This window comes from Heloderma suspectum, chromosome 1 (genome assembly GCF_057233095.1).
Source record: "Heloderma suspectum isolate Gila_16-S chromosome 1, 16-S_ref, whole genome shotgun sequence".
NCBI classification, from domain to species: domain Eukaryota; kingdom Metazoa; phylum Chordata; class Lepidosauria; order Squamata; family Helodermatidae; genus Heloderma; species Heloderma suspectum.
The window spans coordinates 347,349,590-347,377,011 of record NC_139458.1 but is presented as its reverse complement, the minus strand read 5'-3'; the positions used below and the strand labels follow the sequence as shown (position 1 = coordinate 347,377,011).

Genomic DNA, 27,422 nt, shown 5'->3' with positions numbered 1-27,422 from the left:
TTTTGAAATAGAAGTTTAATGCTGGGGGGAAGGGGTAGCCTTGCACTATTTTTATTCCTAGATAAATCTGTACAAGTGGGTCTTATTCTGATATGACAGAATGGGTAAGCATTCACCCTGTATTGAACTAAAACACAACTCTTCAGAAACAGTTCAAGAACTGTACAGGCATAGTTGGTGGATAGGGGAAAGCAGAGATTGGCTAAATTTGGACAATCAGCAAGGAAAGAAGTCACGATGGCTTCTTGTCCCCAGCGCGTGCATACCCCTCGGACGCCCACCATTTCCCTAATTACCCTCACTCCAGCACAGGTTGCCATGTCGTCCAAACCCAGCAAGGTGCGAGTGGCTTCCAAATCACTCTGCAACCCATGGCTTATTGCAGGGGTACAGGATGGTTTGGAAGCCACCCTGCCATGCGTCTTGCTAGGTTCAAACACGGCGATCTGTGCCACAGCAAGGGTAATTAGAGAAATGGTGGGGCTCACACAGGGTGGGGAAAAGAAACCATGGTGGCATCTTTTCTTCCAATGATTGTCCAGACCCAGTCATTGTTAATCAGCCATGTCATGGATACTATCCAATAGATGCCAGCTGCACACAAAACACACACCTGTTACAATAGCAAATAGAATGCCAGCTTCTTTCCAGATAATATAAATCATTTTTCTGTTAAGGTGAGGGGTCTGTTGGGGGGGGGGATTTTAGCAGATGCCTTCTTGAGACACCACAGAAACTCTGAAACTGGTTTATCAGTGACATGTGCAATAGGGGAAACTGAAGATGTGTTTCTAGTGCAACATGAGCACTTCCACATTTCTGGAAATGAGTTATCTGTCTTTTCTGATTTTCTGCAACTGCTCGACTACCCAAGAACTTCCCCATTCAAAACAGTATTTTCAATACCTCTTTGTTTTTAATTTTATTTGGCAAAGCAGCACTGCATAAACTGTTCAATGATTAGGACATAGCTTACATAGTATTTGTTATATTAAGTTCAGGTACATCAAGTTTGCAAGTCAGCTAGAAACAATATTCAACTATGAATCTCTACGTTATTCTACAAGGAAAGGTGTGTGTGTGTGCGCGCGCGTGCGCATGCGCACACTATGTCAGTTATGTCCATCCTGAACAGCAGTGTGTACAATAAGAGCTGTCACTTATGATGTCTTGAAATTTATATACATGATGTCTGATTTTTGAAAGGGAAGAAAGAAGCTGATTGTATATACTACATGCTAGTCTATGACACCACATTGATAGCATTGAAGTACTTCATCTCATTTTAGTTGCATCTAGAAGATAGCTGAACACAAAGAACCTTACAGTGTGCATGTAGTGTCAGAAAGTGCAGATAAGCAGTTCGATGGATGAAAACTGGAGCTGAAATAAGTGTTCAAAAAGTTTCCCAATCCAAAATAAAAAGTAACAAATTGCAGATTTATCTGCATTTCTGCAGACATATTTCACTTCTTTAAACAGGTGAAAATAAGGGCATGTTGAAAAGAAACATTTGCCCAAATTTAAACCTTCCATCAGTTCATTATCAAACTTGCATTAAACCTCTAGAAAATAAAAAAATACCACACTTTTCCATGCTGATAACAGTGTAACGAAGTCCAAAACAAGCTGCAATGCTGTTGGTTTTGAAAAAACTTTTAAGAACTGGAGATGAGCAGTCCACTGTTAACACTATATTTGGGTCAGATGACATAGCTTTTACATTTCATCCCTGAAAAAAGAAAAACAACAATTACAAGTCTACCTTTAACATTTACTCCTTAAACCTAAATTCATTCTCAGATACTGCAGAAAAATTATAGCATTTTCCAAAAGGAGTGTCAGTATCAAATTAATAGTGCCACATAAACCAAAACAAAATATGATTCTTCAATGAAAGATGAGTCCCTATCCATTACTTCATGTGTTGCAATGAAATGTCAGTCAAAATGCTATTAACTTAAAAGTTATATGGCTACCTTTTTATCTGAAGTAGTGAATGCTTTAAGCTCTCTGTAGATCATCTACTGTAGAGATTCATTTGTGATTATGGTCCACTTACTCTTGGTACCCGCAAGAAAGGCTGCAAAATGTGAAACCTGAGTTCAAAATTAGACTTTATAGTGCCGGTAACATAATCTCCCTTGAGTAATGCTTGTACTGTCCATACAAGTGGAGACCAGTGTGGCCTGAACTATACATAAAATGTGTGGAAATCCTTGTGCAGAGTAGGGCACAGCCAGGGACTGATTTGGAGAAGCAGCAAGCAAACAAGGGTTAAGCAACTGCCACCCCTGATGCTTTTCATTGCCTCCTAACACTATTTTTTTGACAAGACAGGATGGGCTGTCAGGGGCGAATTTTCTCTAATTTTGCCCTGAATAAAATGGTGGACTCAAAACTCAGAATGGTGGTCTCAGGTATTTCAGTTCAAGTCATAAAGTCACCACGTGGCTTTGAAAAGTCACTTTGCCTCAGCTGTAGCTTACTATCCACAAAACAGAAAGAATGGCAGGGCTTCAAAGCAGTTGGCCAATTACAGTGAACTGCAAATGATAAAATACTGTTAGTTTTGCAGACCAGTTCCCTCACCAGATTTTAATGTATCAGACTAGGACTAAATAATATCTGACAGGCTTGAAACCAAGGACAAAGATTCAGGCTGAAATAGATGCATGTAGCTTCTCTTCTATCAGTAAGAATCAGCCACCCACAGCATTCAAATACCTTTGTACTGTGTAGTCACAGTAAAAGCAGATATATTAGCGCCAGAAAATGTATGCTTGATTTTGTACTACTGGTACTCTGTCAATTGCTGCATTTACTTTAATGAAGTCTCTTTAGGATATCAACTAAATACTTGCATACCCATATAATTTTAGGCATAACATGCTAAGTCAACCCACTTGAACCAACCAGCACACAGAATATGCCTACAAATCACAAAGTATCCATATCCAAAAGCACTTACATTTGTAGCATCTAGCATGGAATAGCAGCATACGTAACTGAACTCTAAAAGGCGTATCTGCACTGAAGTGGAAAACTGGGACAGTGAGAAACAGTGCCTAAAAAGGTTACTACGGGATGCTCAATTTGTGCTTCCCTGCCACATGCTTATATTCAACCAGCTGGATTCTCACTGTCTGCCAAGCCCATAACCAAAGGAATCAGCAGATGCTGTACTAAAAAGCTCTATGACAGGGAAAGGCAACTTATGGCCCTCCAGATGTTTTGACCTACAACTCTCAACTATAGCCAGCAGAGTCAATAGTGAGGGATGATAAGAAGTGTAGGCCAAAACAGCTGGAGGGCCACAAGGTTCTCACCCCTGGGCTATGGTTTAAATGAACAGAATCCACAAATTGATACCCCCCCACACACACAAACACTTTCAAAACACTGTGCAGACATGCTTGAAGATTTTGTACAGTAGTAACATTCCATATTTTAGGGAGTCTTTCAGATGGTCTGCTGAAAACAGTGCCAACACATAAAGCAGTAGAAATTACAGTTATTTGATGGTTGATGTGCAGTGACTCCCAGGCAGTTAATAAGGGAATTGATATTCCTGCCAAATATACATGATTATGGGGATGCAATAAAGACCTGAGGGAGATTAGAACAGGGGTGGACAACTTGTAGGCCAAAACATTTTGAAGGGCCGCAAGTTGCCCACCCCTGGATTAGAGAAACAACTAAGGAGAAAGAAACTCCCAAATTGTGGGACATGTGGAAATTACACAGACTCAGGGCTAAAGGGAAAGGAGTTAGGGAAGGAGGAGGGAAGTACAAGAAGGGCCAGGGAAGAGGCTATCAGAGAAACATAATTATTGGTAAAGTATGGCAAAGTAATAGCAGCCACAACAGTTGAGGTGGGATTGTGTCTTGTGGTCATGGTCTTCTGGAGGTTTGCATTTTTGTGGGTTAAGCACCTTTGTTACTTCTTGTGTATACATTTGAAGCTTTGCTTTGTAAACCAATGTCTTATTCTTTTTTTAAAAATGGATAAATACAAGCACAAAATTTTATCATAGTTCCTCATAATTATATTTGTTGTAGATCAATTAAAATACTTAAAGTTTTACATTATGGTTTGGTAAACAGGTTCAGTTTAGTTTGTGATCTCATTCTGAAAGATTTTGATGCCTGTCGTTTACATGGGCTGATTTTTGCAATCACCCTGTGATGAAAACTATGTATCATCAAAATAGTGAGCAGAAATTATGGGAGTCTTCCCCAGCCTGGTGCCCTCCAGATGTTTTGGACTACAACTCCCAGCAATCCTTAACATGGATCACACTGGCTTGGGCTGTTGGAAGTTGCATTCCAAAACATCTGGAGGGCACCAGGTTGGAGAAGGCTGAATCATGGCATGGGAAGAAAATGTAGTCACGCAAATTAGCCCAAATGTACCTTCTCTCATAGCAAAGTGTCCAGTATGCAAGCAGCTACACATGGCTTGATCCCTACAGGCATGAACACTACTACTGGAGTCTCAATGAAATGTAAGCATAAAACCTACTGACCAGCTTACCCAGGAAATAGTCATACACTTTCTTTCTGCGTTACAGCTGTCCCATTTTCTTCACTACACTGGCTGTTAGCTTGTTTTCCCAGGAGTGCAAGCTGACATTTTTGTAAACTGGTTCTTCTTCCTGCTGCTCTGATGTTTCTAAATCCTTTAAGCAATATCTGTATTAACGAATGTTGCGACACCTTCATGATTTAACCATCTTCAGCTGGCTACGAAAATGTATCACTGTGAATATCTAGAAACATTTCCACTGAAATTTTGTCTGGGGCCTTTCAATTAGCCTTCAGATAATGGACAGACCCTTACCTAAGCTAGTCCAATCATGAGATTTTTATGAAAATGAGCTCTCTCTATTATATGATATAGTACACCATATTTCCTCAATCCACCGTTTTTCAACATACCTAACAACAACAACAACAATAATAGGTAATCATTTTGTCTGTAAAGAGATCAGAGAACATACACAAGATTAGCCTCCCAAATAATTACTCCAGCAGTGTTATCTCTCTCCACTCCTCTCCCCCATGCTACAGCCATCATCATTAATTACTGTCCAAAATCATAGTAGGACATTTCCAAAGTGCTACTCCTACCCAGAATCAGCTATGAGGATATAACAGGCATACAATGTCTACCGAATAGAAGGGAGTATGAGAGGACCACGTCTGTTATCAGTAGCTTTTTAATGCTAAGAGGCACACATAAAGCTTTAAGAGCTGTGTACCTACTACCAGCACAGGAACAATTATGATGACAATGAGGAAGTATACACTCAGCCAGAGGTAACAAGGTGAGTGCTAATTTTTCAAGTTATAAGTTAAGCGTCTCCACTGAATCTCCTTTGAGAGCACAGGAAAAAGCCAAGTACCCATCAATAAGAGTTGGAGGGAGCAATCCTATATGGATCAATGGTTGCCTCCGACCCCGGGAGCAACCGCCTATCCAGTGCAGGGTGGGAGGAGTGGTGAGAAGGCAATCTCCTCCTCGCTCCCCCCGCCCTGATTTCGGCTGTCTAGCCGTGGGACCTCGGAGTGCGGAAAGCGGCGGCCAGACGACACATAGGATGTGCCGTACCTGCATTTCCAACTTCCCCGCCCCACCCCCAGGAACGCCCCGTTTTTGCCACTCCATGCTGGTCTTATGAGCGCGAAGTGTGGGGCCAATCCGCACTGCCTATGTGGCAGCATGAGAAAGGCTGAGCATCGGTTCTCCGGGAACCGACCCCAGAACACGGGCTCCAAGGTCAATTCCTGGGAACCGACCTATCCTATGGCTGTCTAGCCGCTGATTAGCAGCCATAGGATTGCACCCTTATATAGCTTTATGTAATAACATCACAAAAATAGTATTAATTTCCCTAGCAGAATTTAGGTCTTTGAACCTGAAACAGCTTTCTGTGCCAGTTTTTGGTAGGCTGTAATAAACTCATGAGATTGTTTGTATTGGACATGGTAGCTCAATGCTGCTCCCAAAATACAGCTGGCCTTCAACAGAAAGCAAGTGAAAAAATTAATGTTTAGTTTTGCAAAGACATTTCTACCACTTTAAATGTTAGAAATCTGAAGTCAAAAGTGCTAAACATTTGTAGAATTCAGTGTGCATGTGTGCTGTCTAGTTAATGAAACCAATACACAAGCATTTCTATCCAAGCAGTAAGGTGGGACTGCTGGGTTACTCATTTGTATGCTAATGACTCGCATGTTTAGTGCTGGCTACTTGGTTATGTCTGCCCTGAACTACAGAGCAACCAACAAACTCTGACAAATCTGAAAATTAGTGATTTAGAATTGCTGTGATCTGGCTTGTTGAACATTAAGACCAGTCTGTCAACATGAAGAAAGTATGACAAATTTCATATCTCGTCCAATATTTAGATAATTCCAAATACAAAGAATTTGTCATGGGCTACTTTTGATTGAGCATAATGTACTTGTCTTAAACCTGGACAATTAAGATTTTAATATATCAGTATTTATGATGCTCCCTCTAAAAAGGTTTCTAAACAATGTTTCACTTTTGATAACTGGGAAATATATTTCTATTTCCTGAACTCCTACAGTAGTGATTGATTAAACCAAACAGTGATGTGAAACACAGTCTGCTTTGCAGAGGTATTTCACCTTCCATATTATGCGTGCTTACTAAAATCTAAAATAAGATAGCAATAAGACTTTTATGTTTAGGGAATATATAGTTTCAAAATGGAGGCTATAGTTTTAGCTAACACTACAGAACTTCAAGAATCCATACATTACAATGAAATAAAGTGCAATCCATGCAATGGTATTTTTTCAGCATTTAATGTGACACACTCAAAAACTCATGCATGGTGATGTAACAACGCAAGGGGTTGCTTCAGGTGGTATAGTCAAACAGAAAGCAGTGAGAGCAAATGCAGCCTTGGCAAGCTACCCTCTTAAGAATCAAGACCCTTTCACCTTGTATATGTAAGTATGTGGAAGAAGAAAGTCGAACAGAAAATCACTTCCACCTGGACCACTGCTTCTCCTTATCTGTTAAAGGCACATATATCACTCCCATCAGAGGCTTCATTTTGACACTGCCATCTTCTAGCTTATCATACTGTTCCAGCATCTGGTTTCCTCCAGCAGGGCCAACAGGTAATATTAGTCTTCCACCGGGCTTTAATTGATCTATAAGCTATAAATTTTTAAAATGTTAATTATTCACAGCAAATGTACTTCTAAGATCCTTACTTTGTACAATGGACAAAATGAATAGCCATGCAATATACAATCCTTAGTAAGGACCTAGAAACCCTGGGAAACTATAGTTCTCAGATCTTTGCACTAGGAACATCCTGATGGGAAGGGCTTTTCAGGTCTAAGGAAGCCAAAGGAAGAGTCCTCCCTTGCTCCACTCCCATCCCCATCACTGGTGGTAAGTTTTGGAAACAGGAAAATGGGAAGGGGGATGGGATAAGTTGGAAGAGTCCTATCTTATTTATGAGCCTAGCCAAAATTCAAAAGGATTTCATGAGCTTCTTCTGTAAAAAGCTTTTTATTTCAAACCACCATAATCCAAATCCAAAAGTCACTAACATCACTTATTAAGATTGGTATACCAAGTCAAGTAATTCTATAGTTGCAATGTTTCAGTTAATAAGAGCACATGATATATACTACATACAAATACAAATCACTTACTGCTTGTGGCACAACTGGTGCAGCAGCTCCTACATGAATAGCATCATATGGAGCTTCATCTGGATATCCCATTCTTCCATCCCCCACTGCAAGAAAAAAAGACAAGGAATAGCTGACTTTAAAATATTGTAGTCAGTTTATTTAAAGCACTAAACTCATTGTTGAGATCTACGTTTATGTGGAAGGTGTAAAAATAGCTGGAACTGAAATGTCAAAGGTAGCTAAAATTAGCACCCTAACTTTTGATGAGACTCCTGACTGGAATTTCTACTGGGAATGAATGAGCTGAGTTCAAAAGAACAAGAACTAAAAAAAAAGCATGTCACTGAACATAGCCATTCAGTTCTATCCTAAGATGATGTGAACAAAATTCTTGGACAAGTATGGTTGACTACCTGTTTGCTCTGCCCTGTATACTCTGCAATTTGGCTCATAACACCAAGCATGGAGGGACTGACCAGCTGGGTCTGGTAGGTGTTAATTTTCTCCTTGCAAGAAGGAGTGGTCCCAGATGCCCTTAAAGAGGCAGTTGTGGGACTCCTCCTGGAAAACCCTCCCTGGGCCTGAAACAGCATAATTATTAGTTGCTTCTCAATATTCCCTTCCTTAGCAAGGTGCTCAAGTAGGTGGTGACTTTTTTTTAACCTCAGGGCTATTTAACTCTTGGGTGAGGCTCACTGACCTGGTTCACACATCACAGTGGCAAATCATGGGTTGATTGATTAATTAATTAACCCACGATTTGCAGGGATGTGTGGAGCGTGCAAGCCATTTCCAGTTTGAAAAAACAACCTACAAACACCTTGTCTGTAGGTTGCTACTGAACCCACACCCTGGGTTGTTTATGGGTTAAACAACACAGAGTTAACCCATGGTTTGTTGGTTAACTCTGTGTCCAGATTCGGAAATCAGGGTGTTCGTAGGTTGTTTAGGCAAGCTAGAAACAGCTCATGCACTCCACATGTCCCCACAAATTGTGGGTTAACAAAAGATTTGCTGCTGTGACATGCAAACTGCCTCAATATCTAGATCAATTTCAACTGGGTTTCAGGCCTGGTTTTGGCAATGAAACTGCCTCAGTTATTCTGATAGATGACCTATAATGGGTGAAGGACAGTGGAAGTGAAACCTTGCTTATTCTCCTGGATCTGTCAGCAGCTTTCACTACCATCAACCACGGTATCTATCTTGATAGGCTGCCTGGGCTGGGAATCAGGGGCCCTATTTTACAGTGGATCAGCTGCTACTTGGACAGTCAATTCCAAACATGAAGTTGGAAGGCTACTGCTCAGCTCTGTGTCATTTATGCCACAGAATGCCACCAGGTTCTACTTTGTCCTTCTGCTTTTTAGTATTTACAACAGGGATGGGGGACCTGTTGGACTCCAACTCCCATCAGCTCCAACCAGAATGGTCAATGGTCAGGGAAGATGGGAGTCATAGTCCAACATCTGGAGGGACACAAGTTCCCCACCCTGATCTATATGAAACCTCTAAATTAGGTCACCCAAAGATTTTGGAATGAGGTGTTACCAATATGCTGATAATACTCTGCACTATTGTCCTTTACATCTGATTCTGGTGAGGCAGTGGTAGTGCGGAATTGTTCTGGGCTTGGCAATGAATTGTACAAAAGCCAATAAACTGAAGCCCAATTCTGACTTTTGGTCAGAAAGATACACCGTTGGTAGGTGGCTCTTCTGCCTTGAGCAATGCTCCTCAACCCGCTCTGGGTGAGGCTGCGCTCCCCTTGACAGATCAAGTACTCTGTTTGGGGATGCTAGAGTAATGCTATAAATACAAAGCACCTTTACAGTAGAATGGGGCTTAGACCCATCATTTAATTTCTTACATTTCTATACTGCCCAATAGCCAAAGTTTTCTGGGCAATTTACAAAGATTAAAACCCTAAAAATACAATAAAATAACATAATATAAAACCAACGTACAAGAAAACCAATTTCAAGCAATCAATAGTAAATTCCAGGACCCATTAAAAACCATCATATGTTGTCAAATGCCTAGAAGTAGAGGAAAGTCTTAACTTGGCACCAAAAAGACAACGATGTTGGCACCAGGCAGGCCTTACTTAGGAGAGTGTTCCATAATTGAGGGGGCCATCATTAAGAAAACCCTGTCCCTTGTAGCCATCCTCCAAGTCTCCCTCCAAAAAGGCACTTGTAGGAGGGCCTCAGATGATGACTGTAGTATATGCATAGGTTCATACCAGGCGAGCTGCTCCCATCAGGTTTTGCATTCCCAAACTGTGTAAGGGTTTATAGGCCAAAACCAGCACCTTGAACTGTGCTTGCAAGCGTATAGGCAGCCCGTGCAAGCAGGCCAGAATTAATGTTATATGTTCAGATCTTCTGCTCCCTGCCATCAATCTGGCCACCATATTTTGCACAAGCTGCAGCTTCTGAACTGTCTTCAAAGGCAACCTCACATAAAGCATCATGCCAGCATAACAATCCTTACATCAGATCCTATGAGCTAGTCACTGAGCACAGTGGCATGTTAAATATGGGAAATTGAAGCATATCAAGTTACAGTGAAATTGACAGTTATTGGTAGACTCTCCTGTGAGTTGGGTATAAACCTTACTACAAAAAAGGTAGCACAAAATAATTTAAAATGAGGAAGCATATTCCTATATCTATTTTTATTGTTAATATACTCTAGTACTTACCAATAAGTTTGACTCTTCCTGAAGACAGCAATAGAAGATCATCCTTTTTGACATTATTTATTGAGTCATCTACTAGCTCTTTGATATGATCAATTCCTACAACTTGTCCTTTGGAGCCAACCTAAAACAATAAACCAGGTTTCTGTTTTGGTGCTGTATATATTATTTATGTATTGCGTTCCACAACTGTACTTTTAAATTAAAATTATACGCAAAGTTTACAAAAGATGAATGAAGCCTAACATGATGGCTCCTACCATTTGCCTATCCACTTCTCTGATATATGTCCAGCTCCAGCTTAAGCATACCTGTTATGCCTCAGAACCTGTTTGGCACTTAAGCTACTTCTGTTTCTGCCATAAATACTTTGGGGTTTCTCTTGTCCATACTGATAAAACATTTTTCCAGTATCGTGTTGCTTTCATACAAATATGTTTAATTAACATGCCTAGAACATATGAATATCTTAAGACCTCCAACCAGTGGCACATGTTAGCAGTTTTGCTATGAAGTGCATGAATGGCTGCTTATTTTGTCAGGCACAGAACTTTAGTTCTGTTTTAATGTATCATTTCTATTGGCTTTTGAAATGCAGTACAATGTAACCTGCACAGTACCAGTCTTCTAGGGACACCCCCCTCCCCCCACCACACACACACAAAGGAGGATTATAGGTTTTTTAAGGAAAGATGAGAAGTACCCAGAAACAGAATGCTGAATGGGATGGACCTTGGCAGTACTGACTGTCTTACAAGAGGAGAAGGGAGAAGATAAAGAAAGGAGGACAGATAGAAAAAAGGAGAAATAGCGAGCTATAATTTAAAAAAAAAATTAAGAGTGGGACTGATATTGCCAGCTAAGGTTAAATATGGATTCAGTCTGAAGACTGACCACAGGAGATGAACAGACAGACTGTCATACATGTGACATTCTCTGCAATATACTGGATAGTGCCCCCATATCCCTGCTTGCTTTCAAGCTTAAAAATATGCATGCAGTAAGATAAATAGCTGGAAAAGGTTTTAAATAATCCTGCTCTAGAGAATAAATTAGCTGATGTTTCCCTACTATTTCATAGGATATTCTTTCTTCAAAAGATTCAACTATTCAACTAAAAGATTCAACCAACTATTAGGTGACATTAAACACAAAAACAAACAGATCAGCTGGTTTGAATTGGTATAGCTTAATGTTATTTTCTGAATTATATAGTTGTGCTTCGTTGGTAAGATAAGCTTTGCATGGCTAGTCAAAGTGATATTTCCTTTTTAAGAGTGCAAAATATCAGAATTTTGTTTAAACAAAGCCCTTGCAATTATCTTGTAAAGATACAAAAAACATTAAAAAATTTGTAACTAATAGAGTTGACAAAGAAGTTGATACATTTCTTTAAGTGATTAAAAACCATTGTCTCACCATCCGTGCAAAGCATGCAGTAAGAATACCACTTCCAGATCCTACATCAAGAGCTTTGGCTCCTTCATGTAACTGTTCATATAGGAGTTCTAGAGCATATGCATGCTGACCAAAAGAAAAAAAAGGAAGAGATGTTAGTATTTTACTTTTGGTTTGGCCCAGTGTAAGTTCTCTTTTCTGAAGACTTTAAGCTATATAATTCATTGAAAGAATGCCATAGAGAATCCAGTGTTTAAACTCAAGCAAGCAACTGGAAACTTCAAACAATTCCACACATCAGGGACTAAAGTTTCAAGTTACACAGATAAAAATCAGGTTTTCAATTGTCAATAACTAAATGTGTGCCCTGAGGTTTAAAAAAAACCCTCCCACCCCCAAACAGGTACTTCCCCCCCCCCTTCAGTCCTCCCAAATTGCATTTTCTCCCTCTCAGATAGATAGATATAAAACACTCAAATTTGGGGTGGGTAACTTTCTAGCACTATATGGCACAGTCATATAGGGAGTAAATGAGACTCCTTCTCAACTCTTGAAACTCCAGACCCCCAAGAGGCCTGAACAGTACTACAGTACTCCTGTTCCAGGCAGCCTGAAGCTCTGAAAAGGAAAACTCCTATTGGGGTATGGATACACATTGGGTTGCAGGTCCCACTTGATTAAGACCCTTTCATATTAAGTCACTGGTGCTTCCAAAGACAACAAAAAACTTTTTTGTTATTGTTGAGCATTATACTATCCCTTTGTCCATAAATTATGAATTACCTGGTCTCCGCTTGTTAACAAAGAAATGCTTCTTCACTGTCATCTGGAACCAACTTTCATTTGTTGTAGGGAGAACACAGTTTTGCAAGACAGCCCCCACCTCCACACCCATTTCTTCTCATCTTCCCTCACTAAAAGTAGCAAAGCTATTATTTTGAAAAGCTGAGAGATTCACTACCATCTTAATATTATCCAAACAAGAGACTGAGTGGGGTGAAAAAGAGAGAGATTCTTCAGAAGATAACGGCTATTCCTTTTTTCTCTTTTCCACTCCATACTTGCAAAATGAACTTGCTACAAGCAGTAGCAACAAAAACAGTATAGGAAGTTACCACCTTATCCAAGCAACTCTTTAATATAATCCTGTTGCTATAATATAAGAGCAATAATAGTAAAGAAGAAAGATATATGCTTCAGAGTTGTTGAGCAGCCAGGAGAGTCTGCAAGCAGAACTTAGCAAAGAGCAGGAAGTGGCAGCCCTTGGGAGCCACCCTGCAGTTCAATGGCACTCTACCCCCCAGGCTCTCCCCAGATTCGGAAGCACTTTTACCCTGACCTCCATCCTTCATGTTTGCACTTGGCTCCTGTTTTTTCTCCCTCCTTTCATCATCATAATCTCATCCATCCATCTCCCTTGCCCTCCTCTTTTTCTTAAGCCCCTTGGGATATTTTGGGTTTCCCCTTCTTCAAATGGGCACTTTTTCCTTCAAGAAGGTATATGTAAACCTTCTTGATGCACAAAGTAATAATACTTTAATTGTTTAAACCCCACAAAATATAGGTGAAATTGATAAGGGATGCTTCCAGACAAGGCTTTTATTGTGCAATTGCCCTGCCTCATTCATGAAATGTTACTAGGGGCCGTGATGGTTTCCAGATGTCATTGTCTTCTGTTTGTAACCCTCTCATGTTCCCCCATTGCTTCTTCTGGATTTATCCTCACCACCAAAAATCCACTGAAAGAAAGGCAGAATAGCTGTACAACAGCTTCTGACTGGTCGTGTCCCAGGAAGCATCCCAGGTTTCCCCACACCTTGCTAATATCAAAGAACCAGGTACAGGTGGGGAATAGGATGACATAGTAAAGGAAATGGTGGAGTAACAAGCAGGCAACAGAGAGAGGCACACTCTCCCCAACCATATTAAAAAACACACCTCCAATCAAAGTTAGTGAACAGTGCTAGTCAGGTCACACCTGAACACCTTACTACAAATACACTGAAAGGAGAAGTTGTGTTAATCTGCTGCAGCAAAAATGAAGTCTTATGGCACTGTAAAAGACCTAGGGTGCTTCTAGACAGAGGGCTCCTAATGCTACCAATCAGAAGGTACTGTGCAGTCACCCTGTCTATTTCTCCTTAAAGGATTCTCTGTGGTAAGAAAAAAGGTGGAAGAAGCAATGGAAAATCATGGGAAGGCTACAAATTGAAGATGATGATGCCTGGACCTCCCATAAAACTCTGAATGAGGCAGGGCAATGAAATGAATAAAGTGTTATCTGGAAGCGCCCTAAGAGATTTATTGCAGCATATGCTTTTGTGAATTAGAATCATCAGAAAAAGTGGAATCTAATAAACAAATGTGTATGCCACAGTAAATCTGTTAGCCTTTCAGGTGCCACAAGACTTCTGGGTGCTTCTTGACAGAAGGCGCCTGGTGCTACCAATCCAAAGACACTGTGATGTCTTGAAAAGACATTGCATCTTCTCCTCCTTAATAGATATTTTTGTGGAAGGAAAAAAGACTGAAGAAGCGATAGGAAAACACAGGATGGTTGAAAGTAAAAGATGTTGCCTGGAACCCTGTACAATTCTGTGAATGAAACAGGGCAAGGGCACAATAAAAGCCTTGTCTAGAAACAGCCTTTGTTGTTTTAACCACAATAAAGTAGAACTTGAAAAAAAGAGAGAGGACAATGGTAAAAATACAGAATTATGATGGATTAGAAGGAACATAATCTATATTCTCTGAAATACATGGGTGAGCAAATGGTGTCAACAGCAGAGAAAAAGGCTTATATAGAAGCACATCAATTCTTCAACAAACTAGGTTTTTGTACCTTGTACTAAAATGCAAACACTAACAAGACTTCCCTGTGTATAGCAGAACTTCCTGCAGTGGAAATGCAGAGGTTTCCTTGGTCTTCTGAAATCCTGCAATTTGTGCAATGACAATGTCCACATCTCCAATACTAATGAATGCTATATGGAGAAAAGTTGTCAAAGAAGGCTGGCATTCAGTATATAAACCTAATACTTACCATATGTGGAGCACTGATAGTTGCTTGAAATCCTGTAAGCCAAGAGAAAAAATTGTCTGAGTAACGTAACTCAGTTACCAAACATTTGAGCAGCAGTACTTTTTGCTAGCTGGTGTGTGTGTGTGTGTTGTGTGTGTGTGTGTGAGAGAGAGAGAGAGAGAGAGAGAGAGATCAAGACTAAAGTGCTATAATGTCTAAAGAATTTTTTTCAGAACAGTAATCATGTCATAAAAAGCAAACACGGTTAACAAAAATGAAAAGTGGGAAATATATTAAATCATAATTATCAATAACCTAACGTGAAAGGAAAAAATACTATTCTCTCTAGACAGCAATGATGCAACTCACTAGTATCTCTAGTCCTAAGTATTACATAATACTATTTCCAGACCTGTCCCTCTCATTTCATCTCACCATTTTGTATTCAAGGGGTACAAGGGTCTAGATGTGTAATTGTCTATTTAACAATCTTCACAATTAGTTCACTTAAGCAATATCTACATAACCAACAACCGATTCCATATACTGGTTCTACTTCTTTGGATCACATACGCTTTTGACTCAATGAACGGGTTTGGATGAGCTGCGGTGCCCGTAGGCACCAGGTTACATACACAACCCCAAGAGTTGTCATATCATGCGAATCTGGCGAGTTCGCATGACTTAAACAGACCATGGGTTATGCGAGGGTTAAACCCCACATTTGCTGGGTTTGCGGAATATGGCACCCAAGTGGGGGCTGTATATCCAAAATATACCAAATACGCCCTTATCTGGACAGAGATAGCCTAACTACAGTTATCCATGCTCTGATAACCTCTCATCTGGATTACTGCAATGTGTTATATGTGAGGCTGCCTTTGAAAATGGTCTGGAAACTTCAGCTGGTCCAAAACGGGGCAGTGAAATTGTTAATGGGGACTGGACAACAAGATCATATTAAGCCAGTACTTTTCCAGTTTCACTGGCTGCCAGTCGATGTTCAGGCCTGATTCAAAGTGCTGGTATTAACAGTCAAAGCCCCAAATGGCTTGAGGCCAGGTTAACAAAAGGATTGTCTCCTCCCATATGTACCTGCCTGGACCCTGCCAAACATTTTCAGGGATCCTTCTCTGGGAGCCCCTGCCAAAGGAAGTGAGGTGGGGGGCTACCGAGAAGAGAACCTTTTCTGCTATGGCACGTCGGCTGTGGAATGAGCTCCCTAGAGAGGTTTGCCTGGCACCCACACAGTACTGCTTTCAGCGCCAGGTGAAGACCTTTTTCTTTTCCCAGCATTTTACAGTTCTAGTCTTTCAGCTCTGTTTTTTTAAATCTGTATTTTAAATTTCTGCATTGCTGCTAGATTTTATTCTGGTTGTACTTTTATATTGTAGTTTTAAGCTTTTATCTTTTATATTGTTTTATGCTGTACCTTGAGGTTTTAATTTTTGTGAACCACCCAAAGAGTGTCAGCTATGGGGGCAGTATAGAAATGTAATAAATAAATAAATAACTGGTGGCCACACGCACAACAGCCTCACTGTGGGTTAAATAACCCATGGTGGGTTGTCTTGTCATGCAAATAGCCCCAACACAATCCGCAACTTGTTCTGATAGACCTCTTTTAATGCAGGTGAACAAGCATGTTTGTATAATGACTACTAGAAGTTGCATACATTTAATAAGGTCAGTAACTAGCATACGTCAATTCTAATTTCTCTTAAGAAAAATTGTATCAGGAACAAGCATTTTTATTGAGAAAAAATAACTACACTAGACTTGTAACCAAATCCTATGCAATTTTACTCAAAATGAGTCCCACTGCGTTCAGTGAGGCTTACTAAATTAACTGTACATACTGCAGCCTTAACATCATATTTCACTTCTGTGCTGTTCACATTTAATTGCTACCATTCTTCCCTTTTAAGTATCTGCCATACAGTTTTTAAGAATGGCTTCTCCCAGGTACAAAACCATTACAAAGGCAAAGCTTTTGCTGAAAACCCACATGCCATCACAAATCTTCTCCTCACATGTTCAGTATGACAACATACCTGATTCTCACAACCAAGGAGTTCAATAATACACACACTCCTCCAAGAACCTATGCTGCTTAAAAATAAATTCTAGCACTTAAATTTATGATGAAGAATGTGTGCTCAGGAGCAGATAACCAGAGACAGTCAGGACAACTGCCAAGCTGCATTACAGTGCTTCGCTGACATAGGATGCAGTCTACCAGAAATTTGAGATCACAAAGGCAGAAGAGACGTCAGCTTCTCTAGAGAGAGATTAATACTGAATGTCCTAGAGTATATATTAGCATTTTGCAATGATTTAAAATTAGAAGTAAACCATGATTGCTGAAGGTTTTTTTTTTAACATGCAATGTACCACTGTCAAATGTGAATGCTAGGAAAGTAGGAACTGTTAACAATATTTAAGCATGCTTTTTAAAACTCTCATTCCAATGGCTGCTTCATGCATGTTTCCCTGTAGGAAATATACAGTCTGGGGGATAGTTCACACAAATAAATACAGCTTGTTTCTCCACATGACTGCTTTCCCATTAGACCCAATTAACGGGTTAAAGCAGTCAGTTCAAAAGAATTCTAAATTTCAAAAAAATATTTATAGAAACAATTAAAAATGGTTCTTTAAAAACCATCTGAAAACTTTAATTAAGAGGCCTCTGAAATAGGCACGATCAAAAAAGTAAAGTAAAGTAGAAGTCAACCTCCATTACTATAGAAATCTCTGTAGACTGTGTTTGTATAATTGTATGTGGTATAAAATTTCTTTCATACCTATCCAAGGAAAAAGCAATAAATAGTAAAAAGCCCAAATCCATAAAAATTCATGATAGCATCATCTACCGAGTGATCAAAAACACTGTGACTTCCTATAAAAAGTAGAATCTGGCTCGGGCAAGTTTCTCTAAGGAAACAATTCCATAAACTTGGGGACCTGTGAGAGAAAGCCCTGATTCATGTTCTCATAGATTTAAGACAGAACAACAAAATTTGTAGTGGGCCCTCCATCACTGATCTCAGGAGCAGGAGGGCTCATATGAGGAAAGCCTTCCCTGAAGTATGCAGGGCCAAGCCCATAAAGCCAATTGTCTACTGGAAGAATAGCGTAGCAGAGGTTGTCCTACCCTAGACATCGTTCTGCTCCTGAATTTGGTCTGGGGGAGCAGCCTGCTCTCTGCCCCACTGCCAAGGCCAAAACAACTAGAACTTGAGTAAATATAAGGCATAGTGAGGAAGTTCGTTTCTTTGTTTTAGGATAGGATAGAACCCAGCCACTTCCGAGACTGTAAGCAGCTTGAAAATCTAAATGATGAAAAGGCTATTAATCTGTTAAATAAATAACAATATTTATATATAAATAGAACCACCTTGAATTATGTTCAGAAGCTAATGGGCAGTTGTGCAGTTCTCAAAACAAGCTCTCTATGTAACTAAATGCACACCAAGTAAGGAGATAGCCCACAGAATACTGCACTAGCCGAAGTTTCTTAAGGCTGCATGTAAAAGCACAATACAACAGTCAATCCTCAAGACTACATGGGTATGGATGGCAGTGGCTGAGTCCCTCTCCTCTAGTGCAGTTGAAATCAAGAATCAGAAACTTCTCTTCTTCATTATACTTCCATAAAAACCCTAAGAACTCTGCTAGATCAGACCAAAAATCCTTCCAGTCCAGCATCTTGTTTCCAACAGTGGCTGGCAAAAGGTTCATTGGAAGCCCACAAGAAGGGCATGAAGGCAATAATCTGCTCTGATGTATCTTCCTAGTATCTGACAGATATGCTGCCTATGAGCATAGATACTCAATTTTGTCATCACAGCTAAGAGCCATTGATAGGTCTATCCTCCATAAATTCGTTTATCAATTTTTAAAGCCCAACTAAGATAGTGGCCATCACCCCTTCTGGTAGCAATGAATTCCACAAATTAATTATCTGTTGTGTGATATACTTCTGTCTGTCTGCTCTGAACTTACTTGCCAGTTAATTTATTGGGTGACTTGAGTTCTAGTATTATAGGAGAAATCTCTCTATCCATACTCTCCACTGTATTAATACTTTTACAAATCTCTATCATGTTCCTCCCCCTTAGCTGTCTTTTTTCTAAACTCCCCCACCCCCCATGAGCCTTTACTTATAGGGAAGATGCTCCAACCCTGATAATTTTAGCTGCATTTTTCCAGTCCATGAATATATTTCTTTGCGTTCTTTGCAGAAGCTTACCATATTACAGTGAACAAACTTGAAGTCTTCAGGAAAAAAGCGTTTACATAATTAACGATGTTGGATACATATTCTCATACCTATTGATTGAGGAGAATCCATATATGGGTTGCATTTTGCGTAGTGACTACGGTCTGTAGCAAGCATTACTTCAAATACTTTATCTGATTTGATTATTCCATTTTCTGAAAGAAAGGAAATTCTTAGTCAAAATTAGAGGTGACAATTTTATTGTATTATTCTACAATAATATTATATTGAAACTGCAGAGCCTTTAGAAAATCCACAAGGTGTTATGTACTACCTGTAATGCTAAATTGTAAAAATGGATTATGTATATTATCTATATACAAGGTAGTTTGAACGTAAGTCAGTACAAGAAGGAGAAGGGCATTTTTAGACAAATGAAATCTGTATAATTATGGAACTTGAAAATTCAGCCTGCAGCAATCATATTCATTATTTCCAGATTAGTTTTTCAGTAAAATATAGAAGTCAAGAAATTCATATCACCTACAACTACTTTTAAAACCCACCGTCAAGATCAGGAACTGAACCCACCTTTCAGCATACAAATCCCTCCAAGGCAACTTATAAGTAACATCAAATTAATAAAATCTCAAATTTTATTTTATTTGTTATTTTATCAACAAATCCCTATCAAAAAGTAAGGAGTTATCAGGATATTTTCCATAGAGCAGCTGGTTGTAGATGTCGGCGGGGGTGGGGGCAGTCCAGCTAGAGTAAACTCTGAGGTGGTCTTTGCCTGCCTGCCTTGCTCGCATTTGTGGCTGCAGAGAAAGGAGCAAGATTTTCCTCCCAGCGCACCCTTGGGTTTTGTATGGGCAGATTCTGGTCTTGCATCTTTGAGTCTCCCTTCCCCCCAGCTTCCTTGATCACTGCCTGCCTTTCTGTTTGCTATTCCCTTATATTCCCTGTTCCAACTTCCTTTGGACAAATTCCTCTGCTGGTACCTCGGCCTATCACTGACTTAGCTTCTGGATTAACCCTTTTTTGCTACAGTTATGTGAAATACATCCTAAATTCTGCTTTGGCAGAGGCAGCGAAGCAGATAGCATAGTGAAGATAGAAATCCAGGAAGGATTGTGACTGCAGAACAGAAGATACGTAACTAAACTTTAGCTATTATACTAGTACTTAGCTGCAGCAAAAAATAGAACAGTGCAATCTTTTGAGTTATGTAAGCCTGGTGAACCCAACCTACATCAATCTTTCTTAACTTCTTCAGTTCAGCATTCTGAAGAATATGCCTCTTTTACAAATAGGGCAGCTTTCCCCAAACTGGTGCCCTCCAGCTGTTTGGACTTCATCAGCTTCAGCAAGCATGGCTACTGGTCTGGAATGCTGGGAGTTGTAGTTCAAAACATCTGGAGGGCACAAGGCTGGGGGAAAGCTGAAATAAGGCATGGGAACTGTAGATGGGACTTTATCCTGAGACTGTATCATAATGGCCTGGTTTGCATGTAACGAAAAGCCACTGTGGTGAATTTCTCCACAGGCTTCTCCTTGTGGCGGCAGCTGCCATTTTGAATATTCCAGTCATCATGGGGGCATGCCGTAGCTTGTCGTTATGTGTGAACATGGTGAGGGTGGGTTGTTGGGATCCTTGACAAGCCACCCAGAACACATGGGCTTTAGGGTCACAGGTAGCTTGTTAACCACCTCAACAAACCACCATTGCCAGGTTTGGATGTAACGGCAAGCTATGGTGCACCCCTGTGTGGGCCCAAATATTCAAAATGGTGGCTGCTGCTGCAACAAAAAACACCACAGGAAAATTAAATCCATGGTGGCTTCTCGTTATGTGAGAACCAGGGCCGTTTTGACACCACCCACACCCCATCGCAACTGTGCAGCAATGCGGCTTCAAGTCAGCATGCCCTGCAATACACTCGCGATGTACTGAGCGCTTCCCTTACAGATTCACTGTGCCCTTTCCCCCCCATTTTACTGAAATGCGCAGCTGTGCAGTCCCATGAGTGTGGGGGTATGACACTTCAGTGGCTGTTTTGTATTTGCAATGCACAGCTCTGCTGTGTCTTTGCGTCCCCTTTTAGGTAAAAAGTGAGTGTTTTGTGCTGCTTCATTGCTGCCCCATCAGTTTGTCAGTTTCCCCGCCCAAGACTATCCCGACGGTTTGCACTCACAAGCATGAGCACTACATGCCTAGCCATTGCTCCGAAATGGTGGCCAGAGCGATGTTGGTCCTTCCCCAAGACACCGCCCCCCCCGGCCCTTGGGTACTGAGTCCACAACTGTTGCGAGGATACGAAGCTGCAAAACTGTGCAAAACTGTGATTAAATATATTAAAACACCCCTCGGTGCCTCTGTAACTGCGCAGCTGTGAAGGGATGGGGGGGGTAAAGGGGCATCACAGAGTGACACAGGCACTATGCACACCTACAACACACCCACTGTAAAATGCGGTTCGGGGAAGGAACAGACGGCCACAACTGCGGGGGAACCCACAGCAACCCCCCCCAAATCACAGTAAAACGACTCCTTGGAACTCTGCATTTTCCAGGCGAAAACCACGGATGGCTGCAAAGTCGCAACTATGTCATTTATCATGAGGGACCTCGACTCACACCCACCCCGGAGTAAAAGCCTGGTGTAGATGGGCTCCAGGTCACTGTGACATCAACACAATTATCAGAGAGGAAGTCATGTGAAACTAAAATTAAGAACTACAATGTACAACTCTGTACATCAAGAATGTACAGCTGCAACAGCATCTTGCCTTCAAAAACATATTTACTAAACTAAATATAGTTTTGTTTAGTTTATAAAAACTAAACAAAATAATTGTATGCATCTTATCTTGGAAATACAGCAACATAAAGGTTTCAGCAATATTTTCTATTTGGACCACCTTTCACACTGCACTTAAGATTAATCTTCCCTCAAGAAATAAACTGCAACCAGAGTGAGCTGATTTAAATCAAGACAATTTAAATGAGCAAAGAAAAAATACTTTTTAAAACACTGATTTAAACGGCTTTCCCACTGAAACATTTTCATGTAGTTCCTGAACAATTATATAAACCTGACCACTAAACTATGTTAACTTACAACTAAGTACAGTATTATTTACACTGTTTCATTCTCGCAAGCAGGCTTAGCATCTTTGTCTCACTGTATAGATTTTGCATGCTTTCCCTTTTTTACCAACCAACAGAGAAAATGACCTGGTTCAGATGACACAACAGCCCACCATGGGTTAATTAACCCTCGGGGCACTACGGTATGTGCCATCCGCCATTATGAATCTGCAAGCCCCAGCTGGGTGTCTCCATGGCTTGTTATGTCATCTGAAGTCAGGTGGCAGAGGCTATTTGAGGGTTAAACAGCCTCTGCATAACCCACAGTCTGTTTTAGGGTTATGTGAGGGTTCTTTAGCTCTCATATAACGTCTGCCACCCAGGTTCAGACAATATGACAAGCCATGACACCCCCCAGCCAGGACTTACATATTCATAATGGTGGCCGGCACATGTTACAGTTCCTCATGGGTAAATAAACCCACAATGGGCTGTCATGTTGTGTGAACCGGCCCATCATTTATCATCTTTAAAATCTTCCCATATAGGGCCTTATGACCAGCACCCACAACAGTTTGAGGTTAACAGCACAAACTGATTCAGTTTAGAGATTAACTGTATGGTTAACATGCTTATATCCAGATTAATTAATGTTAACCTATTTATTATTTAAGAGAAACTTAGTATTTACATTTAAATAATAAAAAAATCTAATTTAAATTGTTTAAAATAATTTTTTCCGATTTTTAAAACATTCATCAATTTTATCCAACATTCTATATCATCTTTCTATCTTAACTAACTCCTCAGCCTTGCTTGATCCAGTTCCACCACCACATATGCACAGAACAACAATCTTATTGAACCTGTGTAACTTAGTCAGAGAAATAGCCCAGAACTTTCAAGAAGCACAACCTGGTAGTTAGGCTGGATAGACCCATTTTCATGAGATGAAAAGTACAGGTTTAGCATATTTATGATGTAAATTAATTGTAACTGTTATTTTTAAATGTGAGAGAAATTCAGTATTTTATCTCTATTATTTCTTAGATAATCTATTTTAACATTTAAAAATATGATTTAAATTAAAAAATGATTTTTCTCATTTTTTTTAAATCATTGATTTTATCCACCCTGTTGGCAACACCTAGGATGATCATAGAAGCTGCCTGAGACCATCTGACCACATATCCCAGGGCACTGTCTACTCTGACTGGTAACTCCAAGGTCTGAGTCTGATCTTTTGCATCACCTGCTACCTCATCCTTAACATGCCAGAAATCGAACTGGGGACCTTTTGCGTGCAAAGAAGCCCTCTTTCACAAAGTCATCTTTGCTCTACATCTTGTGGTGACATTTTCAGAGCAATCCACATTACATCAGGACCAGGGATACACCACGGCTACACCGGTGGAACAGCTGCCATATCCAATGTGTGCCTAGTCGATACAAGTAGAAAACACAAATCACAGAAGGCCACACACCACACACACAGAAAACACAAAAATGGTGTAAAAACAACGAACAACCCACCTTCAGCACTCAGGGATGTAGTTCATCTGGTCTTTGAGACCGGAAGTAATTGAAAGTAGCTAAGTGCTCTCTAACCATGTCCTTACTTGTTCTAGCCTGCAAATCCCTCCACATATCATTTGTTCTATTTGTCCCAGGTCAAACGAAACTCCCATTGCGGGAGAAGAATTGAGGCAAAATAGTTTAGTAGTTCTGCCTTCCCTCTGTCACCCGTTAACAATTCACCATCTTCCCAAAGTAGCGGACCGACCCCTTCCTTGATTTTCTTCTTGCTCCTAACTTAGCAAAAGAAGCCCTTTTGGTTGTTTTTACCATCCCTCGCCAGTCTCAGCTCACTCTATGCCTTTACCTTCCTGACATCATCCTTACAGGTTTGGTCAACTCTGTTGTACTCCTCCTTGGTAATATGACCCTCCAATCTCCTATACATGACCCTTTTGAGTTTCAACTCAGAGATCTCCCTGTGCAGCCACACAGGCTTCTTTAAATGTCTCCTGTTTTTCCTTCTCATGGGAATATTTTGTGACTGTGCCTTCAGTGTTTCAGTTTTCAGGATTGCCTCTCTCTTGAATTCCTTTTTCCTTCAAAATTTCAGGCCATGGGACCCCACCCAACTTTTCCATGACCTTTTTGAAACTGGCTTTCCTAAAGTCCAAGGTACGCATCTGACTAAGCTCAGTTTTCACAGCCCTCTGTATCATGGATTCCAAGATGACATGGTTGCTTTCCCCTAAGGTTCCGGCCACTTGATTTACCATTTCTTTCTGTTGGCAAGTCCAGAACAGCAGATTGCCTTGTACCTTCTTTCATGCACTGTAAGATGAATTGTCAGCAAGACAAGTCAAAAAATTATTGGATATTCCACTATTTGCAGAGTTAGACTTCCAGCAGATGTCAGAATAGTTGAAATCCGCCGTTACTACTATCACTTGCCTCCGTGAAAGCTTTGTCATCTGTTCTAGGAAAGTACCACCCATGTTTTCCAGCTCACTGGGCAGTCTGTAGTAAAGTGCCACAACAATATCTCCCTCCCCCTATCTCTACCTAAATGCTTTCAACAGGGCTTCCATTTTCAGAATCATGAATTTCCATACAGGTGTACTTACTTACATTCCTTACATACACTACCACTCTTCCTTCCTTCCTGTTGTGTCTATTCCTTTCGAACAAAGTATATCCTTCAAAGACTATATTCCAATTATGAGTCTTATCCCACCAACTCTCAGTGATGCTGGTACATACTAAAACTTCCCAAAAAACAGTTTAAGGATGCAGTCCTGTGATTTCAATGGGCTTAGCCATACCTAACTGCATAGGATTGACATATAACAGGTATTAAAAGAATGCAATATAAAACAAAAAGCCCTCAAAGCCCATCTACCACACACCTCTTAAAACTGCTTGCATACATGTCTATCCATTCCTGTATCTTTATAAACAAGACGAAAGGGATTCTAAAGCCACTGCTTAGTGGTAAGATGAAAGCAGTAGCTTTGCTATGAGCAGCTCCTGCAGCTGTTTTTTTTAAACTTAGGCCTATAAAAAGGGCACATCCTTTTCTGCCAGGTCCTCCTTAAATTGCATAACACTCATGAAGCAAGAATGGAAGCTCAAAAATCTTATCTGGCTGATACTTTGAAGTCTGAAGCTTATTTGTCCCATTGACTTTTGTTCAATTCCACATAATTTAATGATAGCCCCTAGTGCTTTCATAAGCAATAACCCCAAAACAAAAACCTTAACTTTTATTGAATCAACATTAGTAATTCAAAACAAAGTTTGGAGATGATCTTCAAGTTTTAGAAACAAACAAGAATCTTTGACAGACATAGGTGCAGAGCAAAAAATGCAATGGCCATCTTCAGCATTTCCCAACCTTGTACCCTCCAGATGTTTTGGACTACAACTCCCAGCATTCCTGACCATTTGCCATGCAGGCTGCTGATGGGGAGCTGAAATCCAAAACACCTGGAGAGCACCAGGGTGGGAAAGACTGCTCTAAAAGAAGTCTGGTACAACATGAAAGTTCACAGACTCAACCAAAATTTATCATTACCACCTATTCCATCCAGCTCTCACATTATGGGACTTGCACAGCAACTACACATTTGTTTCCAGTAGACATTAGCATGGGTGGTGGCTCCCAGGCAAACAAAGATCATCATAATAACAAAAGTGATGAGAATCATCCCAAGGGCCTAGATAGTTGCATAATGATGTGCTGGTGAAAGAGTGAAGGGACAGCAGCTGCCACTCTCTCCAAGGGACATTTAAAAGAAAAGAAAAACCTCCTTCGCAACTACAGACTAGAATCCTAACACGGGGCTTAAAATCGGGCATTCATTCAACTTCTGTATGAACGCCCGATTTGGGGTGTGTGTCCGTGGTCGGAAAACAACGATTGTGTAGCCTTGTGGCACGCGCGTGTCTAAATAAAGATTTCTAGGCATCCGAGGAAAAGGTCCTCAAAGCTGAGGGTCGGGGTTTACCCGCCTTCCCCTCCCCCGCCTTCTGACTCGGGGTGAAGGAATCCCAACTGCTCGGTGGGCAGGTTGCTGCTTCGGAGGGAGGCTGAGGCTACTACTGCTGCCGGGCCCAGCAGCAACGCTCCGTGGACAGCCGAGGGATCCACCCTGCCCTTGTCTAGAAGCGGCGGCCGCCGCCCTCAGACAAGCTCTCCACGCAGCAAAAGAGACACACCCGCCTTGCGGCGGCAACGACTGCTCCCCCCCCCCGCAACGGCCCCGTGCGCGCGCGCGCTTCCTTAGGAAGATGAAGTCCCCCCTCCCCCCCCTCTCGCTCTCGAGCGGTCGCCCAGTGACAGTTGGCTTCTTCCCACCGCAGGGAACCACCGCAGGACGCCGAGGGCCTGGCCGGCCCGACCATTAACGGTCACTCCCTAGCGACGGGGTGTGTGTGCGCGTGTGTAACCTGAATGGACAGCACGCGCCCTGGCCCCTCCTTCTGCCTCTTCCCCCTCCCCCTTCTTTCTCCACCGGGCCCGGCGCGCGCACACACACACACACACACACACTCACTGCGGAGGTTGTGGATGAGCTCGGAGTGACTGGCGCCTCCTGACTTCCAGGCCATCGCTAGACAGACTCTGCGGAGCAGGTAGAGAGCCGCCTTCAGCGCCGCGACTGCGCACAGTAGTTTCCCCAGGAAGGACACAACCTCCAGCGCCGACACAGGCGCCGCCTCCTCCTGCCCTCCCGCAGCAGCAGCAGCTGCCGCCGCCGCCGCCGCCGCGCGTCCGCCGGAGGGAGGGACCGCTCCCTCGCCCCCCCGCGCGCTCGACATTCTGAACGGCTGCCGCCCGGCAACCGCGGCCGGCGGTGAGCGCAGGCGTGGTACACGGAAGAAAGGGGCCTGGGTTGGGTTGGGTTGGGTTGGGTGAGGGGTGGAGAGAGCCTCTTTGTGACCAGAGGAGGGGCGGGGTGGGAGGCTGAGTTCTTGGGGTGGCAGAGGAGGGTGAGGGTGCCTGAGATGGGGGCGGCGGCCTGTGCCTTTAAGCGGCTGACTCTCGTTTCTGTCTATATATAACCGCGACATGCTACAGTGTGAAAGGCCCATTTGCAGGGCAGTTCTGAGTAGGCGTTGCAGAGCAACACAAGTGTGGGGAAAAGCCTTACGAAGTCCTGAAGTTCGCTGGCAACACAGATATGTGTGTAGATACCAGTAGACGCCTACACTTCCCATCCTGTGGGTTGTACCCAACGTTAGTCTAACTTGAGGCCCGTTCATTTCAATGAGTC

General features: G+C 41.6%; 1 protein-coding gene across 3 annotated transcripts; it reads right to left on the bottom strand.

Moving 5' to 3' along the window:
* PCMT1 (protein-L-isoaspartate (D-aspartate) O-methyltransferase) lies at window positions 1-27,030 on the bottom strand. 3 transcript variants are annotated; one of them, XM_084827820.1, is made up of 9 exons: window positions 26,703-27,023; window positions 19,149-19,253; window positions 14,835-14,866; window positions 11,813-11,917; window positions 10,397-10,517; window positions 7,708-7,793; window positions 7,032-7,201; window positions 4,538-4,695; window positions 1-1,732 (listed from the first exon to the last, which is right to left on the bottom strand). In XM_084827820.1, exons 1-8 carry the CDS (start codon window positions 26,965-26,967, stop codon window positions 4,569-4,571), a joined length of 1,011 nt encoding a protein of 336 aa, XP_084683946.1. In that variant the 5' UTR covers window positions 26,968-27,023; the 3' UTR covers window positions 1-1,732; window positions 4,538-4,568. The 3 variants fall into 3 exon arrangements, with proteins under 3 accessions (XP_084683946.1, XP_084683948.1, XP_084683947.1); XM_084827822.1 differs by lacking the exon at window positions 4,538-4,695 and having other exon boundaries at window positions 6,979-7,201; window positions 26,703-27,030; XM_084827821.1 differs by lacking the exon at window positions 4,538-4,695 and having other exon boundaries at window positions 26,703-27,028.
* Between the last annotated feature and the right edge of the window lie 392 nt (window positions 27,031-27,422).

Bases quoted from the DNA above. Each gene is read 5' to 3' on its own strand.
- PCMT1 (XM_084827820.1), bottom strand. From the start codon at position 26,967: ATGTCGAGCGCGCGGGGGGGCGAGGGAGCGGTCCCTCCCTCCGGCGGA. The intron at 19,254-26,702 runs GTGAGTGTGTGT...CCTTTCTTTCAG, and splicing joins GCTCATCCACAACCTCCGCA to AAAATGGAATAATCAAATCA. The intron at 7,202-7,707 runs GTAAGTGATTTG...AAAAATTTATAG, and splicing joins CACCAGTTGTGCCACAAGCA to CTTATAGATCAATTAAAGCC.